The sequence below is a fragment of the Malania oleifera genome, chromosome 13 (genome assembly GCF_029873635.1).
Source record: "Malania oleifera isolate guangnan ecotype guangnan chromosome 13, ASM2987363v1, whole genome shotgun sequence".
Taxonomy (NCBI): Eukaryota; Viridiplantae; Streptophyta; class Magnoliopsida; order Santalales; family Ximeniaceae; genus Malania; species Malania oleifera.
In genome coordinates this window covers 46981686-46999279 of record NC_080429.1, presented here as the reverse complement: position 1 = coordinate 46999279, position 17594 = coordinate 46981686, and the positions used below count along the sequence as shown (strand labels likewise).

Here is a 17594-nt window from a genome sequence, read left to right as displayed (position 1 = left end):
CTTATATATATATATATTTAAAAACAGGTACCACCTAAAGTTTACAATCCTCCAATCCTGACACACCATATTCTTTATTTATGCACGTGAAACAAACACTTGGCATCATAAATTGTGCAACGATCTCTAGTCTTGCAAGTGAATTGCACCTTTTGTAAGATGTAGGATCCACCTTAAATCAATCTAACAGCAATGTGCTTTGTTGTTGTTTTTCTTTCTCTGGTTAAAATAAATAAATAAATTGGCCAAACCGATATGGTTCTCATACTGAAGCATAAAAATTTGTGACATTTCAAGGCAAATTGATACATGAAGATCCAATTTACAAAAGCTTATGACACACAATGCAGCAAATCATCACGAAACAAAGATAAAATGGCCCCACTTGTATCAGGAAGTGAAGATAACATGAGCCATACATGACTTGAATTTGAGTTCGCACAATGCTCCTTAAAGTGGCACTCTACTGGAAATAAATCTTCAAACTCTCAGATGGACTACAACCCTAGCAGCACACCAACGCAGAGTTAGTCTGCAGTCCAGCTCTGCTCAACAATTTCCCTTACTCTGCGGTTGTACTCACGCTTGTTCTCACTAAACATCCGAGCAGCTTCTGAATTTGCAGGAGAATTAGGGTTTGGGTCACAAAGCAGAGACTGCAACAATGGATCAGAGTTTAGAACATTATGTCAATGTGTCATCATATGGATCATTTACATAATAAAGTCGGCTTCGACCAAAACATAATAAAGCATACTTTGATTTTTAGTGGTTCACGGTTCAATAATTCAATGATGGTATTGACAGTGTTCATAAAAACTTCCTCTCCCAAAAACAATTATGCTTCTGATAAACATTTATTCAGGGAAGAAATTTTTCTCAGCAGATAAAAATTGAAACTAAATTGTTGATAACCAAATGATCCTCCAAATGGTCTTATTTCCCCTTTACATTTGAGCTAGCAGTACCATATGTAGATGCACTCACTATTTTGTCCAGTTACTCAAGACTGAACACAAAACTGGAAGCGCCTGAAAACAACAAAATTTGTATCTAAAAAGATATGGCAGAATCAAGAGCTTAAAATAACTTATGTCATCCTTCAAAACTCAAAATCATGCTATGTTTGTAATGAAGAATGTCCCCCACCGAAAGCTGGCAGTGACAGAAGTATTGAATGGAGAGGAAAAAAAAAATGGAAATTAAATCTGTAACCAAATACACAACATTGGACATCAACGTGGGTATGTTAGATAGGTTGGTATAGCATCCAACCCCCTCAGAGAATTCAAATGCCAAGGAGTATGAGAAAGCAGTAAAAGAAGAATGAGGAAGAATAAAACTGCAGTGTACCACCCCCCAACCCCCAATAAGTGATTTTCATTGCCATTACCATAACATCATTTTCATCAACCTCTCTATTTTACCCTCAAGTTCCTTGGCTCAGTTTTGCACGTTCTTACACAACTTAAACATCAATTTAAGCCCTAAGGGCTATTTAAAGTGAATTAGGCTACTATCACTTTAATATTTCTCCAACGCTCCAAATCATTAAATTCCTCTTCAAACTGGAACATTCAATTGATTTAAGTTGGGAATGAGCATGTATGCACCTCACTTGTATCCATATTCAATGAAACATTGCCTTCTACTGAGAACTAGAAATGCAACATCATATTTAAAACTGGAACATTCAAATGTTTTAGTTGGGAACTATGAATGAAATGATAAATATTTACTTCACTTGACATCTCAATGTGACTTGTAGTCTTGCATATAATTTTTTTTGGTTGCTGGTGTCTCTGATGAAAATCATTAACTTCTTGAGATCACATGGTTTTCTAAGTATCTTTTGGTCAACAACCAACACAAAATACATGAGTGCAAAAATGTGCAGAGAGTATGTTTTGAACACAAGAAGCAGTTCTTTAGGTATATCTTTTGGAGGAGGTATATTTTTTGGAGGCTTGCAAGCTTGTTACAAGCAAAGAACTTGAAATAGTAAATATCAGCTATCAGCAACTTGTTTTCTGTGGAAATGCTGAAACCCAAAAACATACATATGTCTAAGGATTTTGGTCACAGAATGGGGGTTGGATAATGTGATATTAGGCTCAATCTGATATGTATAAATGTTTGTATAACTTTATATTATCTCTAATATAATTATGTTGGATATAAGGGGTCATTGTTGTAACTTCATGAGAATTTATGCCAAAATAACTACTAATACGCTATAAGATTTTAGTTCCTCACTACTAATTATGCTTAAGATGCCTTGAGTCAGTGGCTTCTAATAAATCCATCTTCAAACTTTTCATTGCTTCCATTTTTGAAGTTGTCCTAAGCTGCTCTTTATTTTGCTGAAGATCTCACCTGCTGTGTCTTTCATACACCTTTTCATACGAAAACAATTCAAGGAAAATGCACTAATTGTACTTTTTGTATACCGACTTGAATGAAAAGACTTATTCAATCACTATGACCCATTCTTAACTACATATTCCTCACTTCAGACAAAGGAAGCTTTAAAGGAGAAGCAGGCAGCTCAGCGAATCCTTGAAAATTTGGCTTTTGTTAGCTCTAAGGTGGGCTCCCTCAGATAATTCTTTAATGATATAATTATTCTGGCTGGCCTTCTACCCCAGCCCAACCAATCTTAGCCAAGTCCAACTAATGAGTAACTGTACGAAAACGGAGCTTACTATTTAAATGAGAAGCTTTAAAGTATGACACCATCAAATCAACTATCATGCCATAAAAGAGTGAAAAAGAACATGAAAAAAGAGAAGTAAAGCTAGAATAGCTAACACTCTCAATTAAGCACTATATCAAATACTAGGGGCAGACTACACAGCATTTTTGTATTCCACCTTGGAATCGTGTATAAGTTCTATACCAACTGCAATCCTTGACAGCAATTGTACAGAATATAAAACACTAAAGACAGCACATACAGACAAATGCTAATGAAAACAATTAGATTAATTAAACTAATAAAGCGATGGATTTAAACAAATCTGTGCTTTTCTCTTCATGGATCTGAACATTCAAATTTCATTATCATTCAATTAAAAAGTGTATACACTTCAGGATTGCTTAGTGGTAGGGGTGTACAAAAATTACCGAAAAACCAAAAACTGGACCGAAACTGAACCGAAACCATAAACGGTTCGGTTTTTCAGTTTTCGGTTTCGGTTGCAGTTTCCAAAAATTAAAAATGTTCGGTTTCAGTTTCGGTTTCGGTTTTATGTTGAAACCGAACTGAAAACAACCGAAAAACCGATTTATATAAGATATATATATGGCTAGTAAAAATATAGCATGCAATATAACCATATAGTCACTATAGAAAATAAAAATGCTCAATAAATTTTTAAGAACTATATGAAAAATATAGGTTATTTTTGTTAGAAGTGCCTAACAGATTTTATTTTGTTCAAATTACGAGTCCTTATAAAAAATTAAAATGCTCAATAAATTTTCAACAACTTTATAAAAATAAAAGTTATTTTTTTTGTAAAAAAATTGGTTTAAAACTGAAAAACCGCAACTGAACCGCCACATTTTCGGTTTTCAATTAAAGCATAATTTCGGTTCAGTTTCGGTTTCGGTTTGGAAATCCAAAACCAAAAATTTCAGTTCGGTTTTCGGTTCTGGCCAAAACCAAACCGCACCGAACCGTGTACAATCCTACTTAGTGGGATGATCACACAGAATGCAGGGCCAAAAAGAGTAATAAATCAACTTCCAACAATTTTCACATTTTTTAGTGGTCATTTATCCATCAAGATCCACCAATATATATAAGAATTTTTTCTTGTGTAAATTTTCTTTCACTCACTCATAAGCAACCTAACTACTTGCACAATATTTTATCTCCAATTCCCTGTCATTAAATTCCACGATTTATACCTATTGCACATTTTCTATTTTTCATTTTACCCTCATACAAGCCAATTATTTATCCACATATATATTATAGATATCATAACCAATTTATTTCAAATTTCCCCCCCTTTTCCCCTCATTTTACACACACAGTTTAATAATTTACACGTTTTTTTTTTTGAGATCATGAGATGGGCCTTTTATCAAACATTTTGTATTATATTTTATCTTATTCTGCCATTTACCAATGCTTCCAGCTTTGCAGAGAAATTTGACTAAATTCCTTATAACGCATCATGGTTTCAAAATCCTGTGATAAGAGAAGCTAACATTCTTTGCATGTGTGTGGGGCATTGGGGGCGTGTGGATCCACGTGTAGGCACTACCATGTTTGTAGGTCTCTCATAGAAATATATAAGAAATTGATATGAGAGATAACATTGAACCACATGTGGAATGTTAGCCTATTTGTATAGTAGATCGTATTGTAGGCTACGGAATAGGAGAATTCATGACTACTATAAATTTCTGGGATCATGCAAAAATTGATAATAGATCTTATTGTTAAGAATGTGAATATTCTTATTATTCATTAGAAGCAGGTGAACCTTGACATAAAAAGGGTGAAGAATTACAAGCAGGTGAATTTTGAGATAAAAAGGGTAAAGAAAATCAAAACACAAAATATAAATATGGTTTGTGGCCATTGCAATGTAGAAGCACATATTAGCACTTGTTTTAAGCAATATGAAAATTGATAAAAGATCTTATTGTTAAGAATGTGAATATTCTTATTATTCATCACAAGCAGGTGAACCTTGAGATAAAAAGGGTAAAGAAAATAAAAACACAAAATATAAACATGGTTTGCTGCCATTGCAATGCAGAAGCACATATTAGCACTTATTTTAAGCAATATGCCTGCCCCTTTTGACAGTTCCATATTTTTAAAATAAACAAAAGTACCATCCAGAATAATCAATGTTCATTATACCTGGATAGACGTTAATATGGCTGCTACATCATATATTGGACTCCACTGATTTTGTAGAATATCAAGGCAAATACTTCCATCTGCATAAACTGAGTAAGTTCAAAAGAACATATGTAAGCCATATGCCTTGAATAGAGAAATAATTAATATAATTAAATGCCTGAGGTCACAAACTATAGTTTGCCCTCCAACTTACTATTTGGATGGAACATTCGAGATACAAATCGCACTGTTGGTGGCTTGTTAGGATAATCTTCTGTAAATTGAAGTGTCAACTTGAACGTGCCTGCAGAACTCAAAGATATTTTTTTTATGGAAAGTGTTAAAAAATTATATCAAGATGTATGACCAGAACTCTCATAAATTTGTTGAAAGTAAAAGAAACTCTTAATTTTGTCATTAAAATATCTCTCTCTCTCTCTCTCTCACACACACACACACACACACACACACACAAAAGCATGCATGCACGCACACACAAACACCCATAGACACTTATTGCACATTTATCTCAAATGAAAAACATAGTAGCAGCGCCATAATGTTCCTGGTTCCTAGATTGACTAAAACCTCCAAGAGTTTTATGAAGGCAGTGACCATGATTATTATGGCACCAAGCTTTTATTTTAATGATAAACAAGGAATTTAAGAAAGGAAGAAGGGAAAGTACCAAAAAGATGGATAAGGGATCCTTTAGAAGGAAAAACAAAGGACCCACATAACTTCGCATGTCATAAGAGATGCACCAAGGGGGCAATTGAGACAGTATCTATCAGGATTCCTAGGAATGTGATGCCCATGGCATTTTATTCCCACATTAGTTTGAGCATGGAAATCTAACATGGCAGGAAAGTTCACATTCTTGGAATGCCTATGAAACATGGGTATCTTATTCCCACCCTCCCCCAAGTGTAAGTTTCATAGGAGTCCTACATTTTGAACCAAATTGCCCTCACTATTTAGACGCTATATTATTAACACACTCTATTATTATATTCAAATAATAAATTATTAATAAAATTTAATATAATAGTTAATATTTAGAAACTATATTATTATTTGCCTCAATTATTTTGGTTAATTGATTATTTAAGTGTCAAAGTTTTTGAGATTTATGATTATTGAAACTTTTAGGACATTGTTTTAATTATGTTTATATTTTTTTTGGTGAGGTCTATCAAAAAGGTAAAAAGAAAAGAGACCCAAAAACAATTGTAAAATTTGAAGGTACTGGAACATCCAAAGGAACTGACCTTTTTTTACAAAGTAAATGTAAATGAAAACAAATGTATTCAAATAAAAATAAACAACTAAACAAGAGCAAAACAAAAAGCAAAACACAATGGTGCAGAACAACAAATTTGCAGAAGGAAGAAGAAGCCATTCCTCCTCTTGCTTATGACCATTCAGGCGGGTATAGACGCTTAGAGAGTCTAAAGCCTTCTGCCCTGCAGGCAGTCTCAGTCCCATAAGACATCGTTATGATTCCTCTTTTTCCAAGCAATCCACATTATCCCCAAAGGTACAGAGCTAAAAAAATCCTGCGCGCCCCCCCCCCCCACCCCACCCCACCCATGCGCACACCAGAAAGACAAAACACATAATAACTCTTTGAAAGTAATCTTCTGTGAATATAATCTGTACAACAACAAATCAATTAAATTAAATTCTCAATCAATGAAATCCACAAGAAACAAAGGTTCCAGACTACTGAGCCTGAAAATTCAAATACAAATAATTATTTACAGAAGCATCCTTATCTGAAGATGATCTGTAAAGAGCTGGAAAGGCTTAAACTAAAGAATCATTGCCATACCATACATATTGGCAAAATCTCATGGAATTTCCTTTCTAAAAAATTATCTCATGCTTTCCAAATACTGAAACCACAGGACACATTGACACTAGTGCATAATAATCTCTATTCCCTCTACATATTTCTTCACAGGATCCCACAAAACACGTCTTTGCCAAGAGCAAACCTTCAAAGGCTATTCCTAAATCAACCTCACGACAAGGAATAGTCTTCTTAATAGCGAGCTAAACCCCAACCCTAAACACTTCCATGCAATCCATCCACTCACGCACTCCCCCACCCAGGGTGCATAGTTGTTAGAATCGTACGATTCACGATTCGAATCATACGATTCACGATTCGAATCATACGATTCAAAACGAAAAGGTAGCAAAACGATTTGATTCAGCAACAGAATTGACTTTGTAGTCGAATCGAAGGAAAATCGATTCACAGTGTGAATTGATGAATCAAATCGAATTGAGCGATTCGATTGATTTGTCACTGGCTGCGCATGAACATCTCCGACTGCTTTAATGGCCAGCAAAAGCCCATTTCCCCCTTTTTTTTTGAACAATTTAGTTAGCTTTGCCCTTTATGTAGGTTCTGACCCAAATAAGAGAAGAGCCAAGACATTTGGCCTTCCCTTCAGCCATTCCTCTATGCTCTGGTTCTGAGTTCTGCCATTGACGATTGAACTTTGAAGTTTTAAGGACTGCCAGAGTGCCAGTTGTTTCCATTATTCCATATATTATTCTGTTCTACCATAGATGAAAAAGACCATATCTTCTGGGCTTTCTAATTCTCTGCTGAGCTTCCTCTTTCTGCCATTGAAGAAGTCAAGACTCAAGACTCAAGATTCAGCTCTGACTGTAGAGTGTAGACTGTACAGAACCAGAGAACTGTGTAGCAGTGTAGGACCTGTAAGTTCATATCTTGGTTGCCAAAGCCAGCCATTAATTTTTTTTATTCATTTTTTATATTTTAATCAGTTTTATTATACTTTTAATTTACTTTTTCTTCTTATTTTAATTGTTAAAGTTTTATAGTAAGCTTAAGCTGTAATCCTATCAAGGTCTTAAATTTCGATTTTGACTCAAATTTCGAAGCTCCAAAAATACAGAAATTTTGACGGAAATTTCGATTTTGATGTCAATTTCGATTTCAATTTGAAAAAATAATGGAAATTAATAGTAAAGCATGGAGTTCTTTGTGAAACTTTAGAAATGGTTAACATAATAATGTAAGTTTTAGGACTAATATATTACAAATACATGTATATTGTGTATGAGGTGGAAAGGTTGTAATATAGTATGCGTATCAAACGTATTTGTAAGATAATTTGTATTAAACATATTTAGTTAATACAAAATAAATTCACAAATCATTCAAATATTATTTATTATACAAATAATGGTAATTTGGACATGAATGGCTAAATAAAATGTTATAATTATTTTTTCATACAATTTCAAAAGCACTAATAACAATATTTTGTTTCAATAAAAATAAATAAAATAAATTTAGAGAGAAATTTAACTTCACTCCTAAATCTTTCATTTGAATTTTGAGGAAATTTCATTACGTAGTTAAAATTTCGACAAGTTTCGTTAAAATTTCGAGATTTCGATAAATTTAAGATGATTTGTTGAGATTTTGATGGAAATTATGCAAGATGGAAATCAACTGCCATTTCGATTTTGAGGGAAACTAACACCAGAAATTTCAACAAATTTCGTGGAAATTATGATTTTATTTTTCATATAATTTCAAAAGCACTTGTAATAATATTTTGTTTCAATAAAAATAAATAAAATAAATTAAGAGAGAAATTTCCCTTCACTACTAAATCTTTCATTTGAATTTTGAGGAAATTTCATTGCATAGTTAAAATTTCGACAAGTTTCATAAACTAGAAACATAAACTAAAAATTAGAAATCAACAACCTGTTTGGTTAACATTTATAAAACTAATACAAATTAAAAAATTAACTAAAAAATGCTCATTTTCATCTTTAAATCAAATAATATAATAAAAATATGATTAAAAAAAATTACAAATCATACACATTAAAAAAGTACTATAATAAAAATAAGTTTATTATAATTATTTTATTTAATTGTTCTATTTTCAAAATTTACTTCACAATAAAAATTTTATTGGACATGGCAATTGAAAAGTAGTAAAAGTATTTTGTAATTGACTTTAGTATTATTTTTTGAAATTTATGTATATTTTCCTTTTAATTATATTTAAATTTATATGATCATTTAATTTTGATTGTAATTTTAAAGTATATAAAATGAATAATTTAATTCAAAAAAATTATTTCTGGATATTCAAATTTCTGGCAGCAGGTCGCCAAAACAGCTGAAAACCATAAAATCTGATTTTTAGTTTTTTGGCAAATAGCTGAAAATCGGCAACAGAAATAAAAAACTAACATAAACAAACCCATTTTTGTAATCTATTTCTTCACCGTGGAGAAACAAAAACAGAAAACAGCAACGATACCAAACAGACCCTTAGTTTTTTTTAAAAAATATGCATACAAATGATTTTTTTATTGTTAAATAACTTAAATCATAACTGCTAAATATTTATTCAATTCTTTATTTTGATGATACATTCTCATTAAATATAATCATAAAAAGTTAACAACAACAAATCTCAATTTTTTATTAATATTTTCTTGATTCATTCTCTTATTTGTTTTTTAAAAAACAATGCACATGATTTTTTATCGTTAAATAATAAATGTTAAATATATTGCATGAAGCCATAAAGCATGAACTATTCAAGTATCAAACAATTAATAAAATATTCAATATTATAATGGCCTGCCTATTGACCTTTGTGATATTTTGTAATAATCATTAATTCACTATAGTATTATACTTTATTATTATAGAATATAGAGTTATAATAAATTAGTAAATAGCAATATAATTATAAACTTATAGTAGAGAAGTATTATATATTTATAAGTTATATTGTACTTCTTTAGTTGTTTCTTGTGGAAACAGCCTCATGCAAAAATGCAAGGTAAGACTGCGTACTATAGACCCATTGTGGTCCGCCCCTTCCCTGAACCCCGCATACGCCGGAGCTTTGTGCAACGGGCTGCCCTTTTTTTTTTTTTTTTTCTTTAGTTGTTTCTTATCATTTTGAATAAGTTATTCATTGTTTATTTTTAGGTTGAAATTTGAAAAACTTCGAAAGCTTGTGCTTATTTGAGTGTTAAGTGTGGGAAGATGGCTTCAAGTTCAAGTGCTAAGCCTAGAAAAAAGAAATCCAATACAAAGAGTGAAGATCCTATATAGGATCATTGCTCCCGAATCAATGATAATAGGGTATACTTTAAGTGCAATTATTGTGGGCTTGAAGATGGCGTGGCATAATTAGAATGAAGCATCATTCTTAGGGGGCCCATGATAATGTTGCTCCTTCAAGAAGTGTCCAGAAGAGGTGAGGGAAAAATTTGTGAATCTTTTGGAAGGAGTTAAAAAAAACATTGACAATGAAAAGAGAAATTTTTCAAGAAAAGTTCAGAGAACAAGAGCAAAAAGTTCACATTATAGGAGGACAAAGACGGGGCACCACAGATGCTTTTGTAAGTAAGGAAAAAGGAGTTAAAGGAAAAGGGTCTAAGCAACAAACCTTGAATGCATTGGTGAAAAATAGGGAGCCTAGGGTTCAAAGCATTTGCCAGTTTTTATATGGACATGCTTTACCATTCAACTTGGTGAATAGTCCTTTGTTTGCATCAACGATGAAGATGGTAGGAGAATATGGAAAGGGATTGAAACTCCCAAATTATCACAAGGCTAGAGTCATATTTTTGAAGAAAGAAGTTGATAGCATCAAACAAAGGTTGGAAAATATAAGAATGGGTAAAGACCAGATGTACTTTGATGTTAGATGGATGAACTGACACAAAATAAACTCATCTCACAATTAATAGTGCACGGTTTTTCTCAAATCAATAGACACTTCAAGTGTCGGTGAAGGATGCTTATAAAATGTATGAATTTTTTGACTCATTAGTGGAAGAGAGTGGAGTAAAAAATGTGGTTCAAGTGGGGAAGGATAGTGCCTCAGCTTATGTAGGTGCTGGTGAGTTGCTAATGGTGAAGAGGAAACATATATTTTGGTCTCCATATACAGCCCATTGTATTGATTTAATTTTGAATGATACTGGAGATTTGCCTATCTTTCATAATACAATTCAAAAGGCTAAGGAGGTGTGTGTCTTCATTTACCAACACATATGGGTGCTTAACATGCTTAGAGAGTTTTCTGAAAAAAAGAAAAAAAAAAAAAAAATTGAAGAGATTCAGGGTTGCAAGGTTTGCAACATCTTTTCTCACACCGAAGAGTTTTGATGAAAATGAACTTGTTCTTCGAGCCATGTTTGCATTAGAGGAGTGGGTCATGTGTCAATATGCTTCGGGGTTGGATGGAAGTTAAGAAAGTGAAGGCCATATTATTGTGTGATGATAAGCTTTGGGAAGCAATAAAGTATTTCTTAAAGTGTGTCAGCCTACTTGTGAAAGTTCTAAGGCTTGTTGATGGTGATACAAAACAGGCAATTGGGTATAAATATGAGCCATGGATAGGGCAAAGGAACAAGTTGCCCAAAACTTTAATCATCAAAAGACCTAGTATGATCATATTTGGAGTATCATTGGTATGATATGGGATTTTCAACTCCATAGGCCCCTTCATGCAGCAGGATATTTCCTTAATCCGAGGTACGTTGCACTGTCCAAAAACAAAATCAATTTGATAACATGTTATGTGAGTGGTAAGCCTATTACTTACGCATTTATATTTTTAACTCCTTTTATTTGTAGGTTTCAATACAGTTATGGCTTTAATGCGGACACAAAAGTCAAAATTGATCTGTATAACACTATTGAAAAACTGTTTTCAGATGTTGAAACAAGGATTAAGATTGATCAACAATTTAAAAAGTTCAAAAAAGCTGAAGGGATGTTTGGCTTAAACTCTACACTAACAGAAGACAAGAAACACCCCAGTATTATATCAATCTGATAGTTGCCTTCTTGCCTTTATGATAATTTTTTCATTGTTTAGTCTTTTCTTTTTGGTTCACAACCAAAAATATTATATAATTTTTATTCATTTGTTTTGATCAACATATACAGCTTTATGGTAGGAGAGTTACAGAGAGGAGTGCAAGGAGCTTCAAAGACTTGCACTATTAATCCTTATCCTCACATGTAGTGCCACAAGATGTGAAAGAAATTGGAGCACATTTTGTCATGTCCACTCCAAAAAAAGGAACTAGTTGGAACAACAGAGACTAAATGCTCTTGTATTTATTGAGTACAATTTTCAACTAGAGCTAAGGCAACCGAGGAGGCAACAAAGTGGTAAGACATATGATCCAATTTGTTTATCAAACATGGAATCAAATGATGAATGAATTACCGACAAGGAAAGTCCTTGTCTACTGAAAGAACTTTCATGGATAAATGTCAATAAGTGCTTTGAAGATAATGGAGGCATATGGTTTTAAATCGCGGTAGCGGGTAGCGTAACGTAACGGTAACGGGTGTAACGGGAAGCGGGTGTAACGGCCATGAATTTTTTTGAAGCACGCACAACCTTGTACATATTAGCGTACTTGCATGGCTTTTAGCCCTTCTTAGAAAGAGTTTGTGTCTTTTGGATCCTTTAGTTCGAGTAACTAAGTTATTTGGTAAGGGCAACAAGTTTATATTTGTCTTAAACCACCATTGATAGAAAAATTACGTGTGCGCGCGCATTTATACTTCTCATTGTTCTTATCTGTGGATAAATTCTTATGAATGCTAAATTAATTAATAAAACAAAATACATTATACACTCCATTAATCTATTCGACACATAAGACATACGAATAATACAAATATAAAATAGCTAAAAAAGAAAGAAGGTTGAAGTTGAAAAATATATCAAAATAAAATGTTTTCCTAACAAGTTAGTATTTTCAAATTGTTAATTAATGCATCTATTGTGAGTATTTAAAGAAATAGTAAATTTTGTATCATTGTCATCCTTATTATAATCTTTTTCCCCCTCTTGCCACTTGGTATATTGAGAATGACATATGAAAGAGAGGGAAAAAGTGAGAAGTAAAAAATTAAATAATTTTTTGGTGTAACAATCTTGTAGTGGTTACGTAACGGCCTTAGCGGACTTTACATAACGGTCGCAGTCCATAATGGCCGCTACGGCCGTGATTTTTCGTCTTACCGATTTCACGGTGTGTAATGGTATCGGCAACCCAAAAAACCGTTACGTAACGATCGTGGCCGTTATTTAAAACCGTGAATGGAGGAGTTGGAAATAGCAAGAAAGAAAGATAGGTATGAGTTGTCTGAGTTTATATTTGTTGCTCTATAAGTAATTAGTTTATTAATGGAGGATGGAACTTTAAAAATAATTGTCATGTTTTAAAAATTTTATGATGGCATATGATAATGTAGGACCAAGGAACTTGAGATTTGATCGTAGAGGAAAAGGCAAAAATGTCAAAGATGATGACATTGAGCTGATTGGTGAAGAAGAAGAGGAACAAGAAGAGATGATTGCGGTAGACGATAAAGATGATGATGGCGATGATGACGATGGCCTTGTTTTAGGGGAATGGGATGATGAATGATGATGCATTACATTGCATATTAGTTGTCTATATTCTATCATAGATGGTTTAGATTTTAGTTTGTTTTGTTTTATGAAGATGAGACGTGAGCTTGTAGATATCTTTTTCATTTTTGAAGATGACATCTCATAACACATGTTAAACTTACATTTTTGTGGCAAAATACTGTAACTTGATACTTGATATAGATGGGATGGATAGATCATGATGTATATTTTTTTTGTGTATGGCTAGTTTTTCCTTTATATAAATATATGTAAAGTTAAATAGATAATGGTAGGATTCAGGCCACCAAAACTTGCTTCAGCAACAAGCATCATTCCAGTTAACAACATGATTGATCCATTTTGTTCAAATTATAATATGTTTTGCTATTTTATTTTATTGTACATAACTACATATTATGTAGAATCAATTTTTCAATTTTTTTACCAAATCTTACAACTTGATTCGATTCTCGATTCAGAATTCACTAAACTGGAATTTTGATTCATGATTCACTAAATTGGAATTTCGATTCACAATTTGAATCTCGATATGACAACTATGTCACGGTGCACCTTGCTCCACCCCATGGCTGCCCCTCCCAAGAGAGGAGAATGGACCAAGTTTCAATTTGCCAAATAATTTTTTTTTTTTTCCCATATTCTCCAAAAATCACACTGAATCTTCTCCACCCTTCCGGCCACATTGATACGAATAGCAAACAGAGAGAGAAATAAGTAAGAGGATCAGATAAACATACTCTTTGATAATGCTAACAAGCCCCCTAGATTGATAAATATGCAGAAATTATATAATTATGTTTATGACAATTAGATACATGCCCTTTTAAGACATCAGCCAGCCCTTTATGACAGATAAGTATGCTGAAATTGCTCCAGTGTGTGCTAGACACTGATCACAAATGGCTTTGCAAATGAATTTGCATCGTACATATGACAATAATATAATAGAAAATGAATATATGCTGAAGCCCAAAAATCATGTTAGCTAACTCTTGCAAAAAACAAATTGGTGGTCGAAAGAAAGACTTAAACCAACTCGACTTCCTTTCAAATGATAAAATAAGAACATCCTCTTCATGGAACAACCAAATGCCTTGAACATAAATAAGTTAAACCAAGTATGCTAAATATGAAATGGCCCATCTAACACATGCATTAAAAATCATTGTAATTAAAGATTTTGGTGCAAAAAAATAGCTTACCTCCGTCCCATGGAGTGTCATCAGGGCTGCCACTCAAACCAAAAAATTTGTTAGTAACAATTTGATAAAACATAACTAAAATTCAACCAAAATTGAAAGAAATAATATAATTGTGCACAAAATCAGATTTTTATAATTTGGTTCCAGGTTTACCCGAAGATAACAGCATTCCAAAGCATTATATTGTTATCTTGGGGGGCACCGCTAATGCCTGCAGGAGGATCTTGTTGCAACCTCTTGAAATCTCTCATCAGCCTCTTCCTAGCAGGAGTCGACATTGTCGCACCACCTAAAAATCCCAACTGATAACGAATCAAAACAGACCTAATTCAGCCACATTCTTGTCCTTTCCCAGCTATAATTTGCAAAGCAACAATGCGACAAAGAATACCATAGACCAAAACTACGTTTGCAGTTTCAATTCAGTATTTGGGTAAATTCATGTCAATGAAAAAACAAAGGCCTTAATCGAACTGATGCTCTAGTTTTCCTCCCATAGAGCAAAATTACGCTATTTATTTCAATTCAGTATTCGTACAAATTCACGCCAACAAAAAGCAAACACCTTTCTCCGTTGAACTGACGCTAGTATTTCCTCCGTAAGTACAAGAATTTCACAAGTCCTGTTCGGAGCATGATTTATTAATCTACCAACCAGACAAGCTTAGGGTTTTGACCCCATTAAACACAAAGTCTACGTGTTTCCTCTTTCTATCAGGATCTACGTCAACAGCAAAAGAACGGACGAAATTAAACCCAGAAAAGCGTAAAAAAGCAACCCAAGAAAAGGGGGGAAAAGCGAAAATCGACCATAAACTTTCCATCACCTGCCAGCAGATACTTCCAGAAGCTCAAGCGTCCGCGGCCTTGGACTCGCAGAGACAGCTAGGGCTCTTCTCCACCTTGCTGGAATATGAACAGGTAAAAGAAGAAAGAAATGGAGTGTGATATTTATGGGGATGTGCTTGGCTTCTTCTGCTCCGCCGTCCCCACTCTCTCTCTCTTCTATTACCGGTTCTCTGTATCTTACTTACGTGAAGTACCTTCCTACTCTACTGTACATGGATGGCTCTGCCGTAATCATTATAAAAAATTAGAAGGAACGAAAAATAAAAAATAAAAAATAATAATAGTTAAAACTTATAAAATTAATATAAATTAAAATTTTAATTTAAGAAATACTTATTTCATTTTTAAATTAAAATATTTCAAAAATATAATTAAAATGATAAAATTACAAATAAAACATATTTAACTTATAATAAAAATAAAATATATTATAATTATTTTACTTTCAGAATTTACTTTACAATTATAATTTTATTGGACATAACAATTGAAAAATAGTAAAGTATTTTGTAATTACTTTATTATTATTTTTAAAGTTTATGTATATTTTTATTTTAATTATATATCGTTTAATTTTGATTTTAATTTAAAATTGTATAAGATGAATAATTCGACAAAAAAAAACTAAATTATTATAAAAAATTAGAGAAACGAAAACCACAAATGAAAGCCAAAAGCTAGAAATAAAAATTAAAAATTAAAAACCAACAATATGTTTTGTTAACATTTATAAAACTAATACAAATAAAAAAATTAATTAAATAAATATTCAATTTCATATTTAAATCAAAATATTATAAAAATATGATTAAAATAATAAATTACAAATAATACATATTAAAAAATTACTATAACAAAAATAAAATTTATTATACTTATTTCACTTAATTGTTATACTTTCAAAATTTACTTTACAATAAAAAATTTGTTAGATATGATAATTGAAAAAAAGTAAAATTATTTTGTAATTGACATTATTATTAAAATTTATGTATATATTTTTTAATTATATTTAAATTTATATGATCATTTAATTTTGATTTTAATTTTAAAGTGTATAAAATAAATAGTTTAATCTAAAAAAAATATTTCTGTATATTAAAATTACTGATTATAGGTTGCCAAAAAAATTGAAAACCATAAAATCTAATTTTTTAGTTTTTTGAGAAACTATTGAAAACCAGCAACAGAAACAAAAAATTGACAAAAAAAATAAACGCATTTTTATAATCTATTTTTTTACCGTGGAGAAACAAAAACAGAAAATAAGAAACAACAACAATACCAAATAGACCCTAAAATTTCTAGCAATAGGTTGACAAAACAACTAAAACCATAAATTTTGATTTTTAGTTTTTCGGCAAATATATGAAAATCGGTAATAGAAACAAAAAACTGACAATAAAAATAAATGTATTTTTATAATATGTTTTTCATTATGGAGAAACAAAAAAAGAAAACAGAAAATAGCAACGATACCAAACAGGCTCGTAAGTTGCATTTGTGCTTGAGCTTTGGCAAGATAGAATTAGACGAAATGTTTATAAAAGGTTTTTTCTTTTTTCTTTTTTCTTTTTAAACTGAAAATTCAATTCCAATTCAATCGATATTATTATGGCAAGTGGATAATATTTAATCGCACGAAATACTTTTATTAGCTTAGAGAAATACATAAAAAATTTACAAAAACACTTCAAAAAAGTTAAAGAAAAAATAATAAATAATAAATAGTAGTAAAATATAAAATAAAAATCTGGCTACTATACTAGCAACCAGAAAACTAATGGAAATATTTTACGAAAGAAACTAAATGTTGTTGAGTCTGAGAGTTATATTTTCGTATATTTTGTAGACTTCCTTCTATATTGAAAGGAATTTGATTATAAAGAATAAAATTACTAGTTCTCCAAATATGACAGATGATTGTTGTCCATGTAAGATTATACTTCTTGTTATTTCCTAAAAAAGAAACCCAATTCAACTCTTTAGTCCAAGAGTTAAAATGTCTATTTATACGTAAAAGCTTTAGTATAGATGTTTTATGTGGTGTCACGTGTAAAGAATAAATGATCTCCATCTTCTATAAAGTTATCACAAATTTTGTAGTTTGGAATTGCAATTATTCCCCAATGGTGAACTTTTCCAAAATAGAAAACCTATCCAAAATTTGTAGCCAAGAAA

At 31.8% G+C, this 17594-nt stretch overlaps 1 protein-coding gene across 4 annotated transcripts; it reads right to left on the bottom strand.

Annotated features, from left to right (window-relative positions):
* Nucleotides 1-268: 268 nt before the first annotated feature.
* On the bottom strand, nucleotides 269-15627 carry LOC131146983 (ubiquitin-conjugating enzyme E2 2). 4 transcript variants are annotated; one of them, XM_058096899.1, is made up of 7 exons: nucleotides 15392-15568; nucleotides 15130-15285; nucleotides 14718-14853; nucleotides 14565-14590; nucleotides 5082-5171; nucleotides 4886-4974; nucleotides 269-656 (listed from the first exon to the last, which is right to left on the bottom strand). In XM_058096899.1, exons 3-7 carry the CDS (start codon nucleotides 14840-14842, stop codon nucleotides 528-530), a joined length of 459 nt encoding a protein of 152 aa, XP_057952882.1. In that variant the 5' UTR covers nucleotides 14843-14853; nucleotides 15130-15285; nucleotides 15392-15568; the 3' UTR covers nucleotides 269-527. The 4 variants fall into 4 exon arrangements, with proteins under 4 accessions (XP_057952882.1, XP_057952881.1, XP_057952883.1 ...); XM_058096898.1 differs by having other exon boundaries at nucleotides 14718-14866; nucleotides 15392-15566; XM_058096900.1 differs by lacking the exon at nucleotides 15130-15285 and having other exon boundaries at nucleotides 14718-14866; nucleotides 15392-15627.
* Between the last annotated feature and the right edge of the window lie 1967 nt (nucleotides 15628-17594).

What these genes read in the sequence shown, in the direction of transcription:
- LOC131146983 (XM_058096900.1), bottom strand. Translation starts at nt 14,842, where the DNA reads ATGTCGACTCCTGCTAGGAAGAGGCTGATGAGAGATTTCAAGAGGTTG. An exon ending in TGGAATGCTGTTATCTTCGG is followed by an intron (nt 14,591 to 14,717) that starts GTAAACCTGGAA and finishes TTTGAGTGGCAG; the next exon opens with CCCTGATGACACTCCATGGG. An exon ending in TGACACTCCATGGGACGGAG is followed by an intron (nt 5,172 to 14,564) that starts GTAAGCTATTTT and finishes TGAGTTCTGCAG; the next exon opens with GCACGTTCAAGTTGACACTT.